The 14,697-nt window shown below is 46.4% G+C and overlaps 1 protein-coding gene across 1 annotated transcript in view; it reads left to right on the forward strand.

Moving 5' to 3' along the window:
* Nucleotides 1-14,697, forward strand: part of LOC106583653 (E3 ubiquitin-protein ligase rnf213-alpha) — a 62,820-nt gene that overhangs the window by 44,093 nt on the left and 4,030 nt on the right. Inside the window, 19 exon segments of the mRNA XM_045705811.1 lie at nucleotides 1,815-1,917; nucleotides 2,048-2,162; nucleotides 2,278-2,464; nucleotides 7,926-8,122; nucleotides 8,932-9,054; nucleotides 9,198-9,308; nucleotides 9,590-9,832; nucleotides 10,085-10,178; nucleotides 10,954-10,988; nucleotides 11,079-11,182; nucleotides 11,290-11,446; nucleotides 11,780-11,954; nucleotides 12,533-12,627; nucleotides 12,805-13,053; nucleotides 13,201-13,330; nucleotides 13,476-13,556; nucleotides 13,753-13,933; nucleotides 14,165-14,366; nucleotides 14,513-14,590. Coding sequence (XP_045561767.1) covers nucleotides 1,815-1,917; nucleotides 2,048-2,162; nucleotides 2,278-2,464; nucleotides 7,926-8,122; nucleotides 8,932-9,054; nucleotides 9,198-9,308; nucleotides 9,590-9,832; nucleotides 10,085-10,178; nucleotides 10,954-10,988; nucleotides 11,079-11,182; nucleotides 11,290-11,446; nucleotides 11,780-11,954; nucleotides 12,533-12,627; nucleotides 12,805-13,053; nucleotides 13,201-13,330; nucleotides 13,476-13,556; nucleotides 13,753-13,933; nucleotides 14,165-14,366; nucleotides 14,513-14,590 — 2,660 coding nt within the window.

Genomic DNA, 14,697 nt, shown 5'->3' on the forward strand with positions numbered 1-14,697 from the left:
CCTGTCCTCAGACTGGCCAGTGATTGACTGAGCCACAATTTTATGCCCGGTAACAGGTGACGGATGAAACCAGTTCCTAAAGATCGTTGACAGCCAATGGAAGAGTTAGGAGGTGCAACGTAAATCCTATGTCACTGTAGTTTTTCAAGGGATTCAAAAGAAAAACTACATTTCTAATTTCTCCCACTTCCTGATTCAATTTTCCTCAGGTTTTTGCCTGCCACATGAGTTCTGTTATACTCACAGACACCATTCAAACAGTTTTAGAAACTTCTGAGTGTTTTCTATCCAAATCTACTAATAATATGCATATTCTATTTTCTGGGCCAGAGTAGTAGTAACCTGTTTAAATTGGGTACGTTTTTCATCCGGCCCTGAAAATACTGCCCCCTAGCCCCAACAGGTTTTAAACAAATCAAAATATATTTTATATTTGAGATTCTTCAAAGTAGCCACCCTTTGCCTTGATGACAGCTTTGCACACACTTGGCATTCTCTCAACCAGCTTCATAAAGTAGTCACCTGGAATGCATTATAATTAACAGGTGTGCCTTGTTAAAGGTTAATTTGTAGAATTTGTTTCGTTCTTAATGTGTTTGAGCCAATCAGTTGTGTTGTGAGAAGGTAGGGGTGGTATACAGAAGATAGCCCTATTTGGTAAAAGACCAAGTCCATATTATCGCAAGAACAGCTCAAATAAGCAAAGAGAAACGACAGTCCATTATTACTTTAAGACATGAAGGTCAGTCAATCCGGAAAATGTTAAGAACTTTGAAAGTTTCTTCAAGTGCAGTTGCAAAAACCATAGAACCGTAGAGCGCAAAACACCAGTCTCAACGTCAACCGTGAAGAGGCGACTCCAGGATGCTGGCCTTCTAGGCAGAGTTGCAAAGAAAAAGCCATATATCAGACTGGCCAATAAAAAGAAGATATTAAGATGGGCAAAAGAACACAGACACTGGACAGAGGAACTCTGCCTAGAAGGCCAGCATCCCAGAGTCGCCTCTTCACTGTTGATGTTGAGACTGGTGTTTTGCGGGTACTATTTAATGAAGCTGCCAGTTGAGGGCTTGTGAGGCGTCTGACACTCTAATGTACTTGTCCTCTTGCTCAGTTGTGCACTGGGGCCTCTCACTCCCCTTTCTATTCTGGTTAGAGCCAATTTTCGCTGTTCTGTGAAGGGAGTAGTACACAGCGTTGTACAAGATCTTCAGTTTCTTGGCAATTTCTCGCATGGAATAGCCTGCATTTCTCAGAACAATAATAGACTGATGAGTTTCAGAAGAACGTTATTTGTTTCTTGCCATTTTGAGCCTGTAATCGAACCCACAAATGCTGATGCTCCAGATTCTCAACTAGTCTAAAGAAGGCCAGTTTTATTGCTTCTTTAATCAGGACAACAGTTTTCAGCTGTGCTAACATAATTGCAAAAAGGGTTTTCTAATGATCAATTAGCCTTTTAAAATGATACACTTGGATTAGCTAACACAACGTGCCATTGGAACACAGAAGTGATGGTTGCTGATAATGGGCCTCTGTATGCCTATGTAGATATTCCATAGAAAATCTGCCATTTTCAGCTACAATAGTCATTTACAACATTCACAATGTCTACACTGCATTTCTGATCAATTTAATGTTATTTTAATGGACAAAAAATGTGCTTTTCTTTCAAAAAGAAGGACATTTCTAAGTAACCCCCCACTTTTGAACGGTATACACACACACACACACACACACACACAATTGACAGATTGGATTACGACTGAATAAGTATTTGTAGCTGTGCTCTAATTTTATTGTCTTTGTACCAGCACAAAGTCAGATACACACCAAAGATTTCTCACCATTCGATGAGTCTCTGGACAAAAATCCTGTGGTGAGATCAGTGATACTCAAACTCCTGCTCAAGTACAGGTGAGTGAACCAGAAAAGCTGCTTATGTCATTGTAATGTTGCTGTAACCAGTAACACAATTCAAGGTTTCAGATTACGTATGGTGTCAAAACATTTGCTGAATTTAACTCATTTGTGTTTTGTTTTTTAGCTTTGATGAAGTCAAGGAATATCTGCAGCAACATTTGACATCGATACAAGAGAGCAACATTGTTGAGGCAGAAGATAAAAATGAACTGTATGCGTTGTACATTAACTGCCTTGAGGTATGATCTGATTGGGTGTCCATGCAAGCAGTCAAGACTGTTGCCCAATCAGAATAACAACATAGACCACAACTGCAGTATGATTATATGACTATTATACAACTTTCTTTCGCAGGACTCATTGTTGGAAAGAATACCACAAGAATACACCTGCCTTCAGGAAGAGACTGAGTTCTTGCATCACTTCCTGGACTCTGTCACTGACTCGGCTGAGACGGTCACAATAGAGTACCTGCAGCAGATTGCTAGGGTCCGCCTTTGCCTGGGCAAGGCTGCACACCTTCTCCATAGCATGCTGTCTGGTGAGAAAATGTATTAAAAAGTTCTGCTCCATGTTGGTTAAAAATTGGGCTTGTTGGTAGAAATTAATTCAAATAGTGTTTTTTTTTTATATAAAGATTATTGAAACCACTGGGCTCGGAACTGATGCGATTACCAAAATTAAAAATCTGATTTATTTTTCGAAGGTCCTGTAACAAGGCCTCCTAGTAGGAGGGGGGGGGGGGGAATCAGGAGCAGGAGAGCAGAGAAGTTCCAGTGGACAACAACGTTTAATCAGGCGGTCCCGAAGGCACCATACAAAAGAAAACACGCACCAACGTAGTCGCCACCCACAGGGGATAAATTGCGCACACGGAGGAAAAACCTCAACTCCACAAACAAAGTCTCGTAAGCACACGGTAACATTTACCGAAAATATAAAACGAAACCCTGTGGTGCAGGCACGCACCCCTAACAAATAATCCCGCACAAAGCCTAGCCTGCAGCGGGGTGTATATAAACCCACCGAAATCAACTAAACTGAACACAGGTGTGAAAAAACAGACAGACAAACGAAAAGGAAAATGGGATCGGTTGCAGCTAGTAGGCCGGCGACGACGACCGCCGAGCACCGCCCGAACAGGGAGAGGAGCCACCTTTGGTGGAAGTCGTGACAGTACCCCCCCTGACCCGCGCACCGACGCCGGCCTCGAGGACGACACGGAGGACGAGGTGCAGGGCGATCCGGATGGAGGCGGTGAAACTCACTCAGCAGAGATGGGTCCAAGACGTCCCCCACCGGCACCCAGCATCTCTCCTCCGGACCGTACCCCTCCCAATCCACGAGGTACTGCAGGCCCCCCACCTGACGCCTGGAATCCAGTATGGATCGTACTGTGTATGCCGGGGCCCCCTCGATGTCCAGGGGGCGCGGAGGGACCTCCTGCACCTCAGCTTCTTGAACAGGACCAGCTACCACCGGCCTGAGGAGAGACACATGAAATGAGGGGTTAATACGGTAATAACGGGGGAGCTGTAACCTATAACACACCTCGTTTATTCTCCTCAGGACTTTAAATGGCCCCACAAACCGCGGACCCAGCTTCCGGCAGGGCAGGCGGAGGGGCAGGTTTCGGGTCGAGAGCCAGACACGGGCCTCACTGCGGTGGCGGTCAGCGCTCGTTTTCTGCCTGCCTTCGGCCTGTTTTAGGTGCCCCTGGACGGCCTCCCAGGTCTCCCTCGAGCGCTGGACCCAATCCTCCACCACAGGAGCCTCGGTCTGGCTCTGATGCCATGGTACCAGGACCGGCTGATACCCTAACACGCACTGAAAGGACAAAATGTTCGTTGAGGAGTGGCGGAGCGAGTTATGGGCCATCTCTGCCAATGGAACATACCTCGCCCACTCCCCTGGCCGGTCCTGGCAATACAACCGCAGAAACCTACCCACATCCTGGTTTACTCTCTCCACCTGCCCATTACTCTTGGGGTGAAAACCAGAGGTCAGGCTGACCGAGACCCCCAGACGCTCCATGAACGCCTTCCACACCCGGGATGTGAACTGGGGACCCCGATCAGAAACTATGTCCTCAGGCACCCCATAGTGCCAGAAGACGTGAGTAAATAGGGCCTCTGCAGTCTGTAGGGCCGTAGGGAGACCGGGCAAAGGGACAAGATGACAGGGCTTAGAAAACTGATCCACAACGACCAGGATCCTGGTGTTCCCCTGGGATGGAGGGAGATCGGTCAGGAAGTCTACCGATAGGTGTGACCAAGGCCGCTGGGCAGGTGTCTAGGAGCCTTGCACTGAGCGCACACCGAACAGGAGGAGACGTAAACCCTCACGTCCTTGGCTAAAGTGGGCCACCAGTACTTCCCCCTAAGGCTTCGCACCGTCCTATCGATACCTGGACGACCAGAGGAGGGTAACGTATGCGCCCACCGAATCAATCTATCGCGGACACCAAGCGGGACATACCTCTGTCCCACAGGACACTGAGGCGGAGTACGCTCCGATCGAGATGCCCGCTCGATGTCCGCATCACCTCCCACATCACCGGCGCCACCAGATAAGAGGCCGGATGTATGGGGGTGGGATCGATGGACCGTTCCTCTGTATCATACAGACGGGACAGTGCGTCTGCCTTAGTGTTCTGGGAACCTGGTCTATACGAGATCGTAAATCTAAATCTGGTGAAAAACATGGCCCACCTTGCCTGGCGAGGGTTCAGTCTCCTCGCTGCCCGGATGTACTCCAGATTACGGTGGTCAGTCCAGATAAGGAAAGGGTGTTGAGCCCCCTCGAGCCAATGTCTCCACACTTTCAGGGATTTAACGACAGCTAGCAACTCCCGGTTCCCCACGTCATAGTTTCGCTCCGCCGGGCTGAGCTTCCTCGAAAAGATAGCGCAGGGGCGGAGCTTCAGTGGCGTGCCCGAGCGCTGTGAGAGCACGGCTCCTACCCCAGCCTCGGACGCGTCCACCTCCACCATGAATGCCAAAGAGGGATCCGGATGAGCCAATACGGGAGCCTCGGCAGAGACTTCAAGCGACCAAAAGCTCTGTCCGCCTCAGCCGACCACCGCAGACGCACCGGCCCTCCCTTCAGCAGTGAGGTAATGGGAGCAGCCACCTGCCCAAAACCCCTGATAAACTTCCGGTAGTAATTGGCAAACCCTAAAAACCACTGCACCTCCTTTACCGTGGTGGGAGTATGCCAATTACGCACGGCCAAAATGCGGTCACACTCCATTTCCACCCCTGATGTCGAAATGCGATACCCCAGGAAGGAGACAGACTGTTTGAAGAACACGCATTTCTCAGCCTTGCCAAGTCATGCCCCAACAGTCGCCCAAGTACTCTGCGCACCAGAGACACATGCACGGCGCGTATAGCGGAATATATCAGAATGTCATCGATATAAGCCACCACACCCTGCCCATGCAGGTCCCTGAGAATCTCGTCTACAAAGGATTGGAAGACGGCTGGAGCATTCTTCAACCCATACGGCATGACGAGGTACTCATAATGGCCGGACGTGGTACTAAATGCTGTCTTCCACTCATCTCCCGCCCGGACACGCACCAAGTTATACGCACTCCTGAGATCCAATTTTGTGAAGAAGCGTGCTCCGTGAAATGACTCCGTCACCGTAGCGATGAGAGGTAGCGGGTAACTGTACCCCATTGTAATCGAATTTAGACCTCTATAGTCAATGCACGGACGCAAACCTCCCCCTTCTTCTTCACAAAAAAGAAACTCGAGGAAGCGGGTGACATGGAGGGCCAAATGTACCACTGCCTCAGAGATGCAGAGACATATGTTTCCATAGCCACCGTCTCCTCCTGTGACGGGATACACGTGACTCTTGGGAGGTGCGGCGTTTACCTGGAGGTTTATCGCACAATCCCCTCGTCGATGGGGTGGTAATTGGGTCACCTTCTTTTTACAGAAGGCGATAGCCAAATCGGCATATTCGGGGGGAATGCGCATGGTGGAGACTTGGTCTGGACTCTCCACCGTCGTTGCACCGATGGAAACTCCCACACACTTACCTGAGCACTCCTCTGACCACCCCTTTAGAGCCCTCTGTTGCCACGAAATAGTGGGGTTGTGAAAGGCCAACCAGGGAATCCCCAGCACCACCGGAAACGCAGGAGAATCAATGAGGAAAAAACGAATTCTCTCCTCATGACCCCCCTGCGTAACCATGTCCAGTGGAGCCGTGGACTTCCTGACCACCCCTGACCCTAATGGTCGACTATCTAGGGAGTGCACCTGAAAGGGTTTGTCCATCTGAACCTGGGGAATCCCTAACCTATGCGCAAAAACCGAGGTCCATAAAATTCCCTGCTGCACCTGAATCGACTAGCGCCTTATGCTGAGAATGGGGGAAGAACTCAGGGAAAGAAATTAACACATACACGTGACCAACAGGGGGCTCTGGGAGAGCCTGGTGCTGACTCACCTGGGGTGTCCGAACAGTGCTCGGCCTGCCGTCTCGACTCCAGACGAGCCCCTCCAGCACCGGTCGACAGTGTGCCCTCTCCGACCACATCCGGTGCAGGAGGAGGCTCCTCCTCCGATCGCCCTCGCTGCAGCACCTCCTAACTCCATGGGGGTTGGAGCGGAGGTGCTGGGGGATGGAACCAACAGGACCTGATCCGATCGCCCGCGTGTAGCCAGCAAGTTATCCAACCTTATGGACATGTCCACTAGCTGGTCCAGGGTGAGGGTAGCGTCTGTGCATGCTAGCTCCCTGCGGACGTCCTCACGTAGGCTGCACCTATAGTGGTCAATCAGGGCCCTGTCGTTCCACCCCGAGCCGGTGGCCAAGGTCCTGAACTCCAGCGCGAAGTCTTGGGCGCTCCTCGTCTCCTGCCGTAGATGGAACAGACGCTCACCCACCGCTCGCCCCTCCGGGGGATGGTCGAACACAGCCCGGAAGCGGCGGGTGAACTCTGGGTAGTTGTCCCTCGCCGAGTCTGGTCCCTCCCAGACCTCGTTGGCCCACTCCAGAGCTTTGCCTGACAGGCAGGAGACGAGGGCGTTCACCCTCTCACCTCCTGAAGGAGCCGGGTGAATGGTTGCCAGGTACAGCTCCAGCTGGAGCAGGAAACCCGGCAGCCGTCGGGAGCGCGAGCCGAATACCGCTGGGCCCGGATGACACCGGAGAAGGTGGTGGTGTAGGTTGGAACGTAGCGGGTGCAGGTGTAGGCAGGCCACCCATCTCCGGTGGTGTGGTGTTGGACGCGCTCCTCCATGGACATGGAGAGCGCCTCAGCTCCTGCTGACTCCATTGTGGTGACGCGGGATTCTGTAACAAGGCCTCCTAGTAGGAGGGGGGGGGGGGTGTAGGAATCAGGAGCAGGAGAGCAGAGAAGTTCAAGTGGCACACAAAGTTTAATCAGGCGGTCCCGAAGGCACAATACAAACAAGTGGGAAAACACGCACCAACGTAGTCGCCACCCACAGGGGATAAATTGCGCACACGGAGGAGAAACCTCAACTCCACAAACAAAGTCTCGTAAGCACAAGGTATCATTTACCGAAAATATCAAACGAAACCCAGTGGTGCATGCACTCACCCTTAACATGCAAATACACAACAAATAATCCCGCACAAAGCCTAGCCTGCAGCGGGGTGTATATAAACCCACCGAAATCAACTAAACTGAACACAGGTGTGAAAAAACAGACAGACACAAACGAAAAGGAAAATGGGATCGGTGGCAGCTAGTAGGCCGGCGACGACGACCGCCGAGCACCGCCCGAACAGGGAGAGGAGCCACCTTCGGTGGAAGTCGTGACAGGTCCACACACAAAATATTTACTTTAAAATTATTTTTTAAATATATTAATTTAGAGGCAACAAGAGCAACAACTAACATTGTGGATGTTAGGCCATCACAAGTGTGTGTCATGGGGAATGTAGAAAAGACTTGCAATAAGTTTGACTGACTGATCCAAGACATGTCCTGAAAGAAGTGTCTGGTCATTCAGGGGCATGTGAAAGTCCTCAGGATGTGGTTGAGGAGTTTCTTCGTGCTGTTATGAACCTGTGTGAGAGGAGTGTGAACGACTGGTACCGGGTCTACCTGATCCGCAACATCAGCAGACAGCAGGGGGTAGAGTGTGTCCAGAGGATGCTGAAGGAAGCCCAGTACAGGTGGCTTTTCCCTGAAGAAATACATCAACAGGTACATAGTAACATACGGCTTTCTTGAATGTTTTATAAACCACATTTTTAACTGTTGAAAAATCCTGTATTTATTTTCCTTTTATTAAAGTACTTGTTAAGTATATTTTAAAGTGGAATGGAAGACTACACATATATCATATGATCTCTCTGTAAATGAACCCTTGCAACGAAGAACCATATATGTGACTGGTTACAGGATCGGGAGCGTTTGACGCTAGTTCATACTTCACAGTAGGACCTCGCGTCTGGCTGCGATAATGGTGGAGTTGACCATGCTGATGGTTGGCCATGCTTTTACATGTACATTCTTTTAGAGACGGATGGGGCTAAGGCTTAAGAGGGTGTGAAAAATGCTGAATGGGCGTAAACAAATAAGAGCTCTCTAGCAAGTGTGAAAATTGTATCCACATTTTTCAAGGGCATTTACTCCTATTTGTCTCCGAAGTGGGATAACAAGTTTAATCAACTTTCAAAGCAGCATAACTTTCCAATGTTTCCTCCAACTGCACTGTATGGTATACCATTTTGAAGCTCTAACATTTGAAATAAGCCCCCACAGAGAAATCCAGTCACATATATGTGCGTTGTGAAAAATGCAGATATTGTCAAATATTTTCCATTTTTTTATGTGTATACCACATTGTGTCATTATTCAAGTCATCACACTTCTGTCTTTTAATTATACTTGCCTGTTTTTTGATTTCATACTTATTTTCCATACTTTTTTATAAGGATTCATGAAGTCGATATATATATATATTTTAACACATACTGTATATGGTTGTTCATCTGTGGGATTATGTGCAGAATGAAGATGGTGGGCAGATGGACCAGTATCTGGTCTATGGAGAGCAATACCTGGCTGTACGGGAGGCTGTTGCCAAAGCAGTATTAGAGGGCACTGTGAAGGACATAGAGAATAAGTGTGAGGTATGAGTGCAATTCCACTGAGCTCTCTAACACTGTCTCGTGCATTATTATTATTAACTGGTTTGAAAGCATTTCTAATCATCTGAGGTAATGCGTCATTGATAAGTGGATAATCCTTCGCTCTGTGTCTGTCTTGTTTATAGAGATCTACTGCACCTCCAAAGAGGCGGACCTTGTATATCCTGCTGGCTCTTTTCAGAGAAGTCACCAGTCTGTACCGAGCAGCCAACACAGGCCTCCACCCCAGCCCTAGGGTAGGGCACACATTGGACTCTGTTGTTGATGATAGAAACGTGGCAAACTAGTGACATTTCAACGTTAGATTTTCATATCATGTTGCTAATTTAAGTTAAATGTGACCTTTTCGTAGATTCCTGAAAAGTCCCCGCAAATCTCAATCAACCCATCTTGATTGTCCCAGAAAATATGGTTGATTGTCCCAGAAAATGTTAGGATGAAATATCTCATATGCCTAACTGAACCCTCAGTCCACACACAGAGGTTATATTTAACCATAATGGCTGTCCACCCTCAGAAATGCCAGGAACTTGAGTACTTCATCCAGCGTTCAAGGTACCTAGATCCCAAGCCGGTGAGGGACTTTGCCATGGCATTGGTGCACGACAGGATGGGAGGACTGAGTGTCCATAATGACCGTACCGGTGCAGAGCACGTCCTTGTAGAGCTGGCTGTCCATCTGGCCGCTGTGCTGCTCACTGGGACAGAAGGGGTGCTTACACCTCTTCAGCAGCTTGGCCTGACTCCTAATAACATGCTGGTATGATCCATCTCACCTTCGTCTCATATTGGCTGCATCCCAATTGTCCACCCTTCTCCCGAAGTGTGCACCCGCACACTTTCTTGCATGGATTAAACAATGGTGGAAACTCACTGTAGCCAATACGTACACCAATCCACTGCTTTTTTGGCAGAAGGGTGGAGAATCGAAACGCAGCCATTGTTTTCATAAACATTTTATTCCAAGTTGAATATGAGGGTTCTGTCTTTATCGGACTGTCTATTCCAACAGAGAGCCTTCATACCCACGATGCCTGAAGACATGCTGGCTATGGCCCAAAGGGTTTTAACACAGACTGGAGGCCTTCAAGCACTCACCTGGTATTGTAAGTACAGTGCCCATATAAATGTTGGCGTGCTCTAACTATAAAATGTGCTTTCTCAATTCACCTGTGGCATTGATTTTGTTAACCTTTTACTGCAGTGGGCTAAATCAGTGTTTCTTGGTAGTCTTAAACAAATCTACTTTGAAACAAATGTATAAACCTCACACTCATGGTTATGGACTTAAAGAAAGTTCAACTGTATTCAATTTTGAGTTTGTATCCCAATATTACACTTTATATACATCACAGAAGACTGAAATATAACAAAATCGTTTGACATAGAAACAGAATTTTCAGCAGTATTTTTTTGGTATGTTTATTAATTATGAAATTGTGAAACATATTCATAACATTCCACCCATGATGTCACTAGAGGGCGATTTGGTCATTTGACTGCAATATGCTACAATATGTAAAGCTTGCCTGAATAATAACAAATTACTTAGATTTACAAAACACTTTCTTAAGAGCTCACTTCATCCACTACCAAGAACATTCACCTCAGCTTTCAGGTTGCAGTAGTGTCCTAATGAAGACTTATCTCATACTGATCCCTACTAAATAACAGCTATTGAAAAATTGCTGCATAGAACACATATTGTAAGCATTATAATAACACATTATAATGACTCATACATGCACATGACAAGTATATAAAGCATTATACCTGTTGGTAAAGTGTTACCGAATAATTAAATGATGAGTTGTGATGTATACTGAGTAAAACATTGCAAAACTAAACATTAACATTTTTATTGACCTTTGTTCTCTACAGCCTGTCCTGAAGGACACCCTTGTGCTGTTGGTGAGGTAAGCACAGTTCTTAATGTAAAATTCAATTGACAAACATTCACAATGTTAAATAACTCCACAGCAGACTAATTCGCCCCCTCTTTGCAGTGTGGTCGCCCCACCCAGCTGGCACGCTGTCTAGAGTGTGGGGCAGTAGTTGGAGGGAATAACCATGTTCCTGTCAGAGGTTTCAGTGCTATGGGACTGCAGCGGTAAGTTTGTTCCCTGTGGTGCTTACAAAAAGGGATTCCCGTTGATATTGTTGCTAAAGCATCAGATTGACAGATACCATGTTGAATGACTGAACTTGTCCTCTTAGGGGAGATCTGACAAGGACTGGTCACATCCTAGGAGATCCTCAGAGGAGGGACAACCCAGACTTCCAGGACACCAAAAACATGTCCCTTACCCCCTTCACCCTCATCAGGCTGCTCACCCATCTAGCCATGCTGCTAGGGGCCTCAGAGCACCCAAAGGTACGCCTGCTTGTCTGCCAATGGCAGCCCACTCTTTCTTGCATTGTGTACAGTGTACCAAACTACAATATAGTGGTTATAGAGTTATATAGAGTAATATGGAGTTGTTGTTTTTCATTCAAGTTCAAGTAGTTTATTTGCCATTGTCTACTCAATTAGTGTATAAATAATTAAGCTTATCTACTAATTATAAGGTTTTGATGGAAGTAAAATACAAACGAGATGTAAAAAATGACATATAGAAGATGAAAATACTGAAAGACAAAATATATAAAAGATGACAACTGCGGACTGCAGTATTTCACAATAATAACATATCTCTCTTCTTTCTAGTCCATCCAGCAGATCATCCAGCCTCCAGTTGCTGACCCCTGTGGATTTCTGATTGTTCACCTGCTAAAGGATATGGATCATGTGACCAAAGCCCTGGGGAAGGGAACGGATGGCACAGTCACCACCATCCACCTGATAATCAGATCCATCCTGGAGTCACCACAGACCAATCCATGTAAGGCCTTTCATTAATGCTCTCATAAATCCTCTGACAGGTATACTTTATTATCATATTTTAACTCAATCAAGTTTTTAATTGTATACTCACAATCATATTTTAACTCAATCAAGTTTTTAATTGTATACTCACAATCATATTTTAACACAATCAAGTTTTTAATTGTATACTCACAATCATATTTTAACACAATCAAGTTTTTAATTGTATACTCACAATCATATTTTAACACAATCAAGTTTTTAATTGTATACTCACAATCATATTTTAACACAATCAAGTTTTTAATTGTTTACTCACAATCATATTTTAACTTGAATATGCTAATAAAGTATCACATTTTTTACTGTGAGCGAGAGTTGCACCTTTTCCTTTCAAATACCGATGTGATTTTTTGGTTGCACCTCGTCTCACTTTGGTTGAGCGCCTCCCACTCCTTTCCAAACATTTTGAAACATTGAAAGTCAAAGCAAGTTAATTGTTTGAAATGAAACAAAATCTAAATCACACACCCGCGTACTTATAACACAGATACCAGTAGCTCCCTCATGGACTCTTTGTTTCTTTGTTTCTAGGGATGGCTGGCTATGATTTCCAACTCTCAACTAAAGAGGCCAGAAATACCTGGGAGACAATCGTTGCTACTGACATCATCACTCCTCAGTTGAAGGTGAAACCTTTGGATAACATTTGAAGTTAGCTATAGTTTGATTAAAGATCTATTTGATAAAAAATATACTCCAGCTATATTCCAAGTCAAAGATAAGATTGCACCTTTGAAGTGACAAAGAGTTTCACTTTGTGTGTGTGTCTGTGTGTACATACCTGTGTGTGTTTGACATCACAGCATCTTGACCAGCGGCTGAGAGAGGTGAATGCCACAATCAGAAATGACTCGCGTGTCTCCTCTAACTTCATCATGAGGGTGACATTTGGGGATGAGTGTCTGTTGTCCTCGCTGCCTCGGGGCTCCCAGGTCCACTGTTCAGGAGTGTGGAGCTGCAGAGAGAGGGTGTCCCTACTCAGCCTCACCCACATCGTAGAGCAGAACGACGGAAAGGACAAGCTCCCTCTACTATGGAGGTTCCTACAGAAGGTAATCCGTCACGAAACCTGTGTTCTTTCTTCCTTTTGTAAATAGATTTTCTAAATCTTGCATCTTTGAATAGTTTCTAAGTGAGTCTGTGACGTTTAACTCACATGATCTCCTGCATTTTCCATAAATATTTTGCCGTTTTCGCAGGAGGCAGAGTTCCGGCTGGTAAGGTTCCTTCCAGATATCCTGGCCCTGCAGAAGAGTCTGGTGAAAAGGTTCCAGAAGTCATCAGACTTGATGAATGACTCCATTAGAGAGTTCATCCAGAAACAGTCAGGTAACGTCAACTGTCCATCAGAATGATCCATCCTTCGCACTATGCAGCATAGTTATCATCATATTATTGCCGATTGCCAATTTGAGACTAACTTATGAAAAGCAGAATTGAGTGATATAATTTATGGGGTTTTGTCTTCTAACAGCACCGATGAGAGTGTGCTATGAGAAACGAATCCAGATCTTCCTGGATACATGGAACTTGCTCAGAGTGTCAGTAGCCACCAGTGAGTTACCCTTCTTTGACTACAGTCCTCTGTAAAACAGGACAAAGATGGCCATACAGCCGGAACATTGTCTGTGCCTGAAATGGCCTTCTATTCTCTACATAGGGCCCCGGTTGGAAGTAGTGCACTATGTAGGCAATAGGGAACCATTTTGGACATAATCATTTTCTTTATGTGTGTGTGTTTGGATGTGCAGGTGAAATAAAGATCCCAGAAGAGTTCTGGAAGGAGGATTTGGACCAGGACAGTGACCTACAATACCTCCTGCCACGGCGCCAGGGTCCAGGCCTGTGTTCCACCGCTCTGCTCAGTCACCTGGTGGCCCTGCACAACGAGCTGCTTCACGCTGTGGACCGCCACACTGGGGAAGACACCAGGTACAGCACTGCCAAGGAACCAATCACCCCTCCCATGCCACCCTCCCCCATCCCAAACAAACCCCACCCACCCCCAACCTTGGTTCTAAACACAATAATGAAAATATTTTTTTTAAGGTAGAATGGAAATGAAAGATATTTGGAACTAACACTGGGTTTGTTTACTGCACAGCCATCAGACAGTTTATCCAGGGATATAAAAAGGTCTTTAAGTACTTTCTGCTCCAACAGCTACAAGGTGAGTCTGTCAGAACTGACAGAGCTGCATGTGATCCGCTATGAAGTGGAGAAGGACCTGCTGCCCCTGGTGCTGTCTAACTGCCAGTACAGCCTGGAGCGTGGCAAGGAGACCCTGTCTGAGTACGACCTTCCCAAGATCCAGCAGCAGGTCCTAACCCGCTTCCTGCAGGGCAAACCCCTCATCACACTAACTGTGAGTCCTGGCTTCTAATTAAGGCCCCAGACCCTTTCTTCTTGTCCCCAGACCCTTTCTTCTTGTCTACCGTTCTTACAGATCTGAAATGACTGGAAAAATGAAAGCAATGCATCACTTACTGAATCCAATGTGTTGACTTTCAGGGAATCCCGATTCTGGTCACCAGACACGAAAGAGATTACGAAAGCATTTTGAAAACAGTGAAAGGGAAAGTGTCTCAGGCAAGTTTTACAGTAGCATTATTATTACTAGTATTTGTTGACACACCATTGTGACGTCATGTGAATACATATAACATTTCAGCGGTACAATGTCATTGTTGTTTTCC

Source organism: Salmo salar, chromosome ssa22 (genome assembly GCF_905237065.1).
Source record: "Salmo salar chromosome ssa22, Ssal_v3.1, whole genome shotgun sequence".
Lineage (NCBI taxonomy): Eukaryota > Metazoa > Chordata > Actinopteri > Salmoniformes > Salmonidae > Salmo > Salmo salar.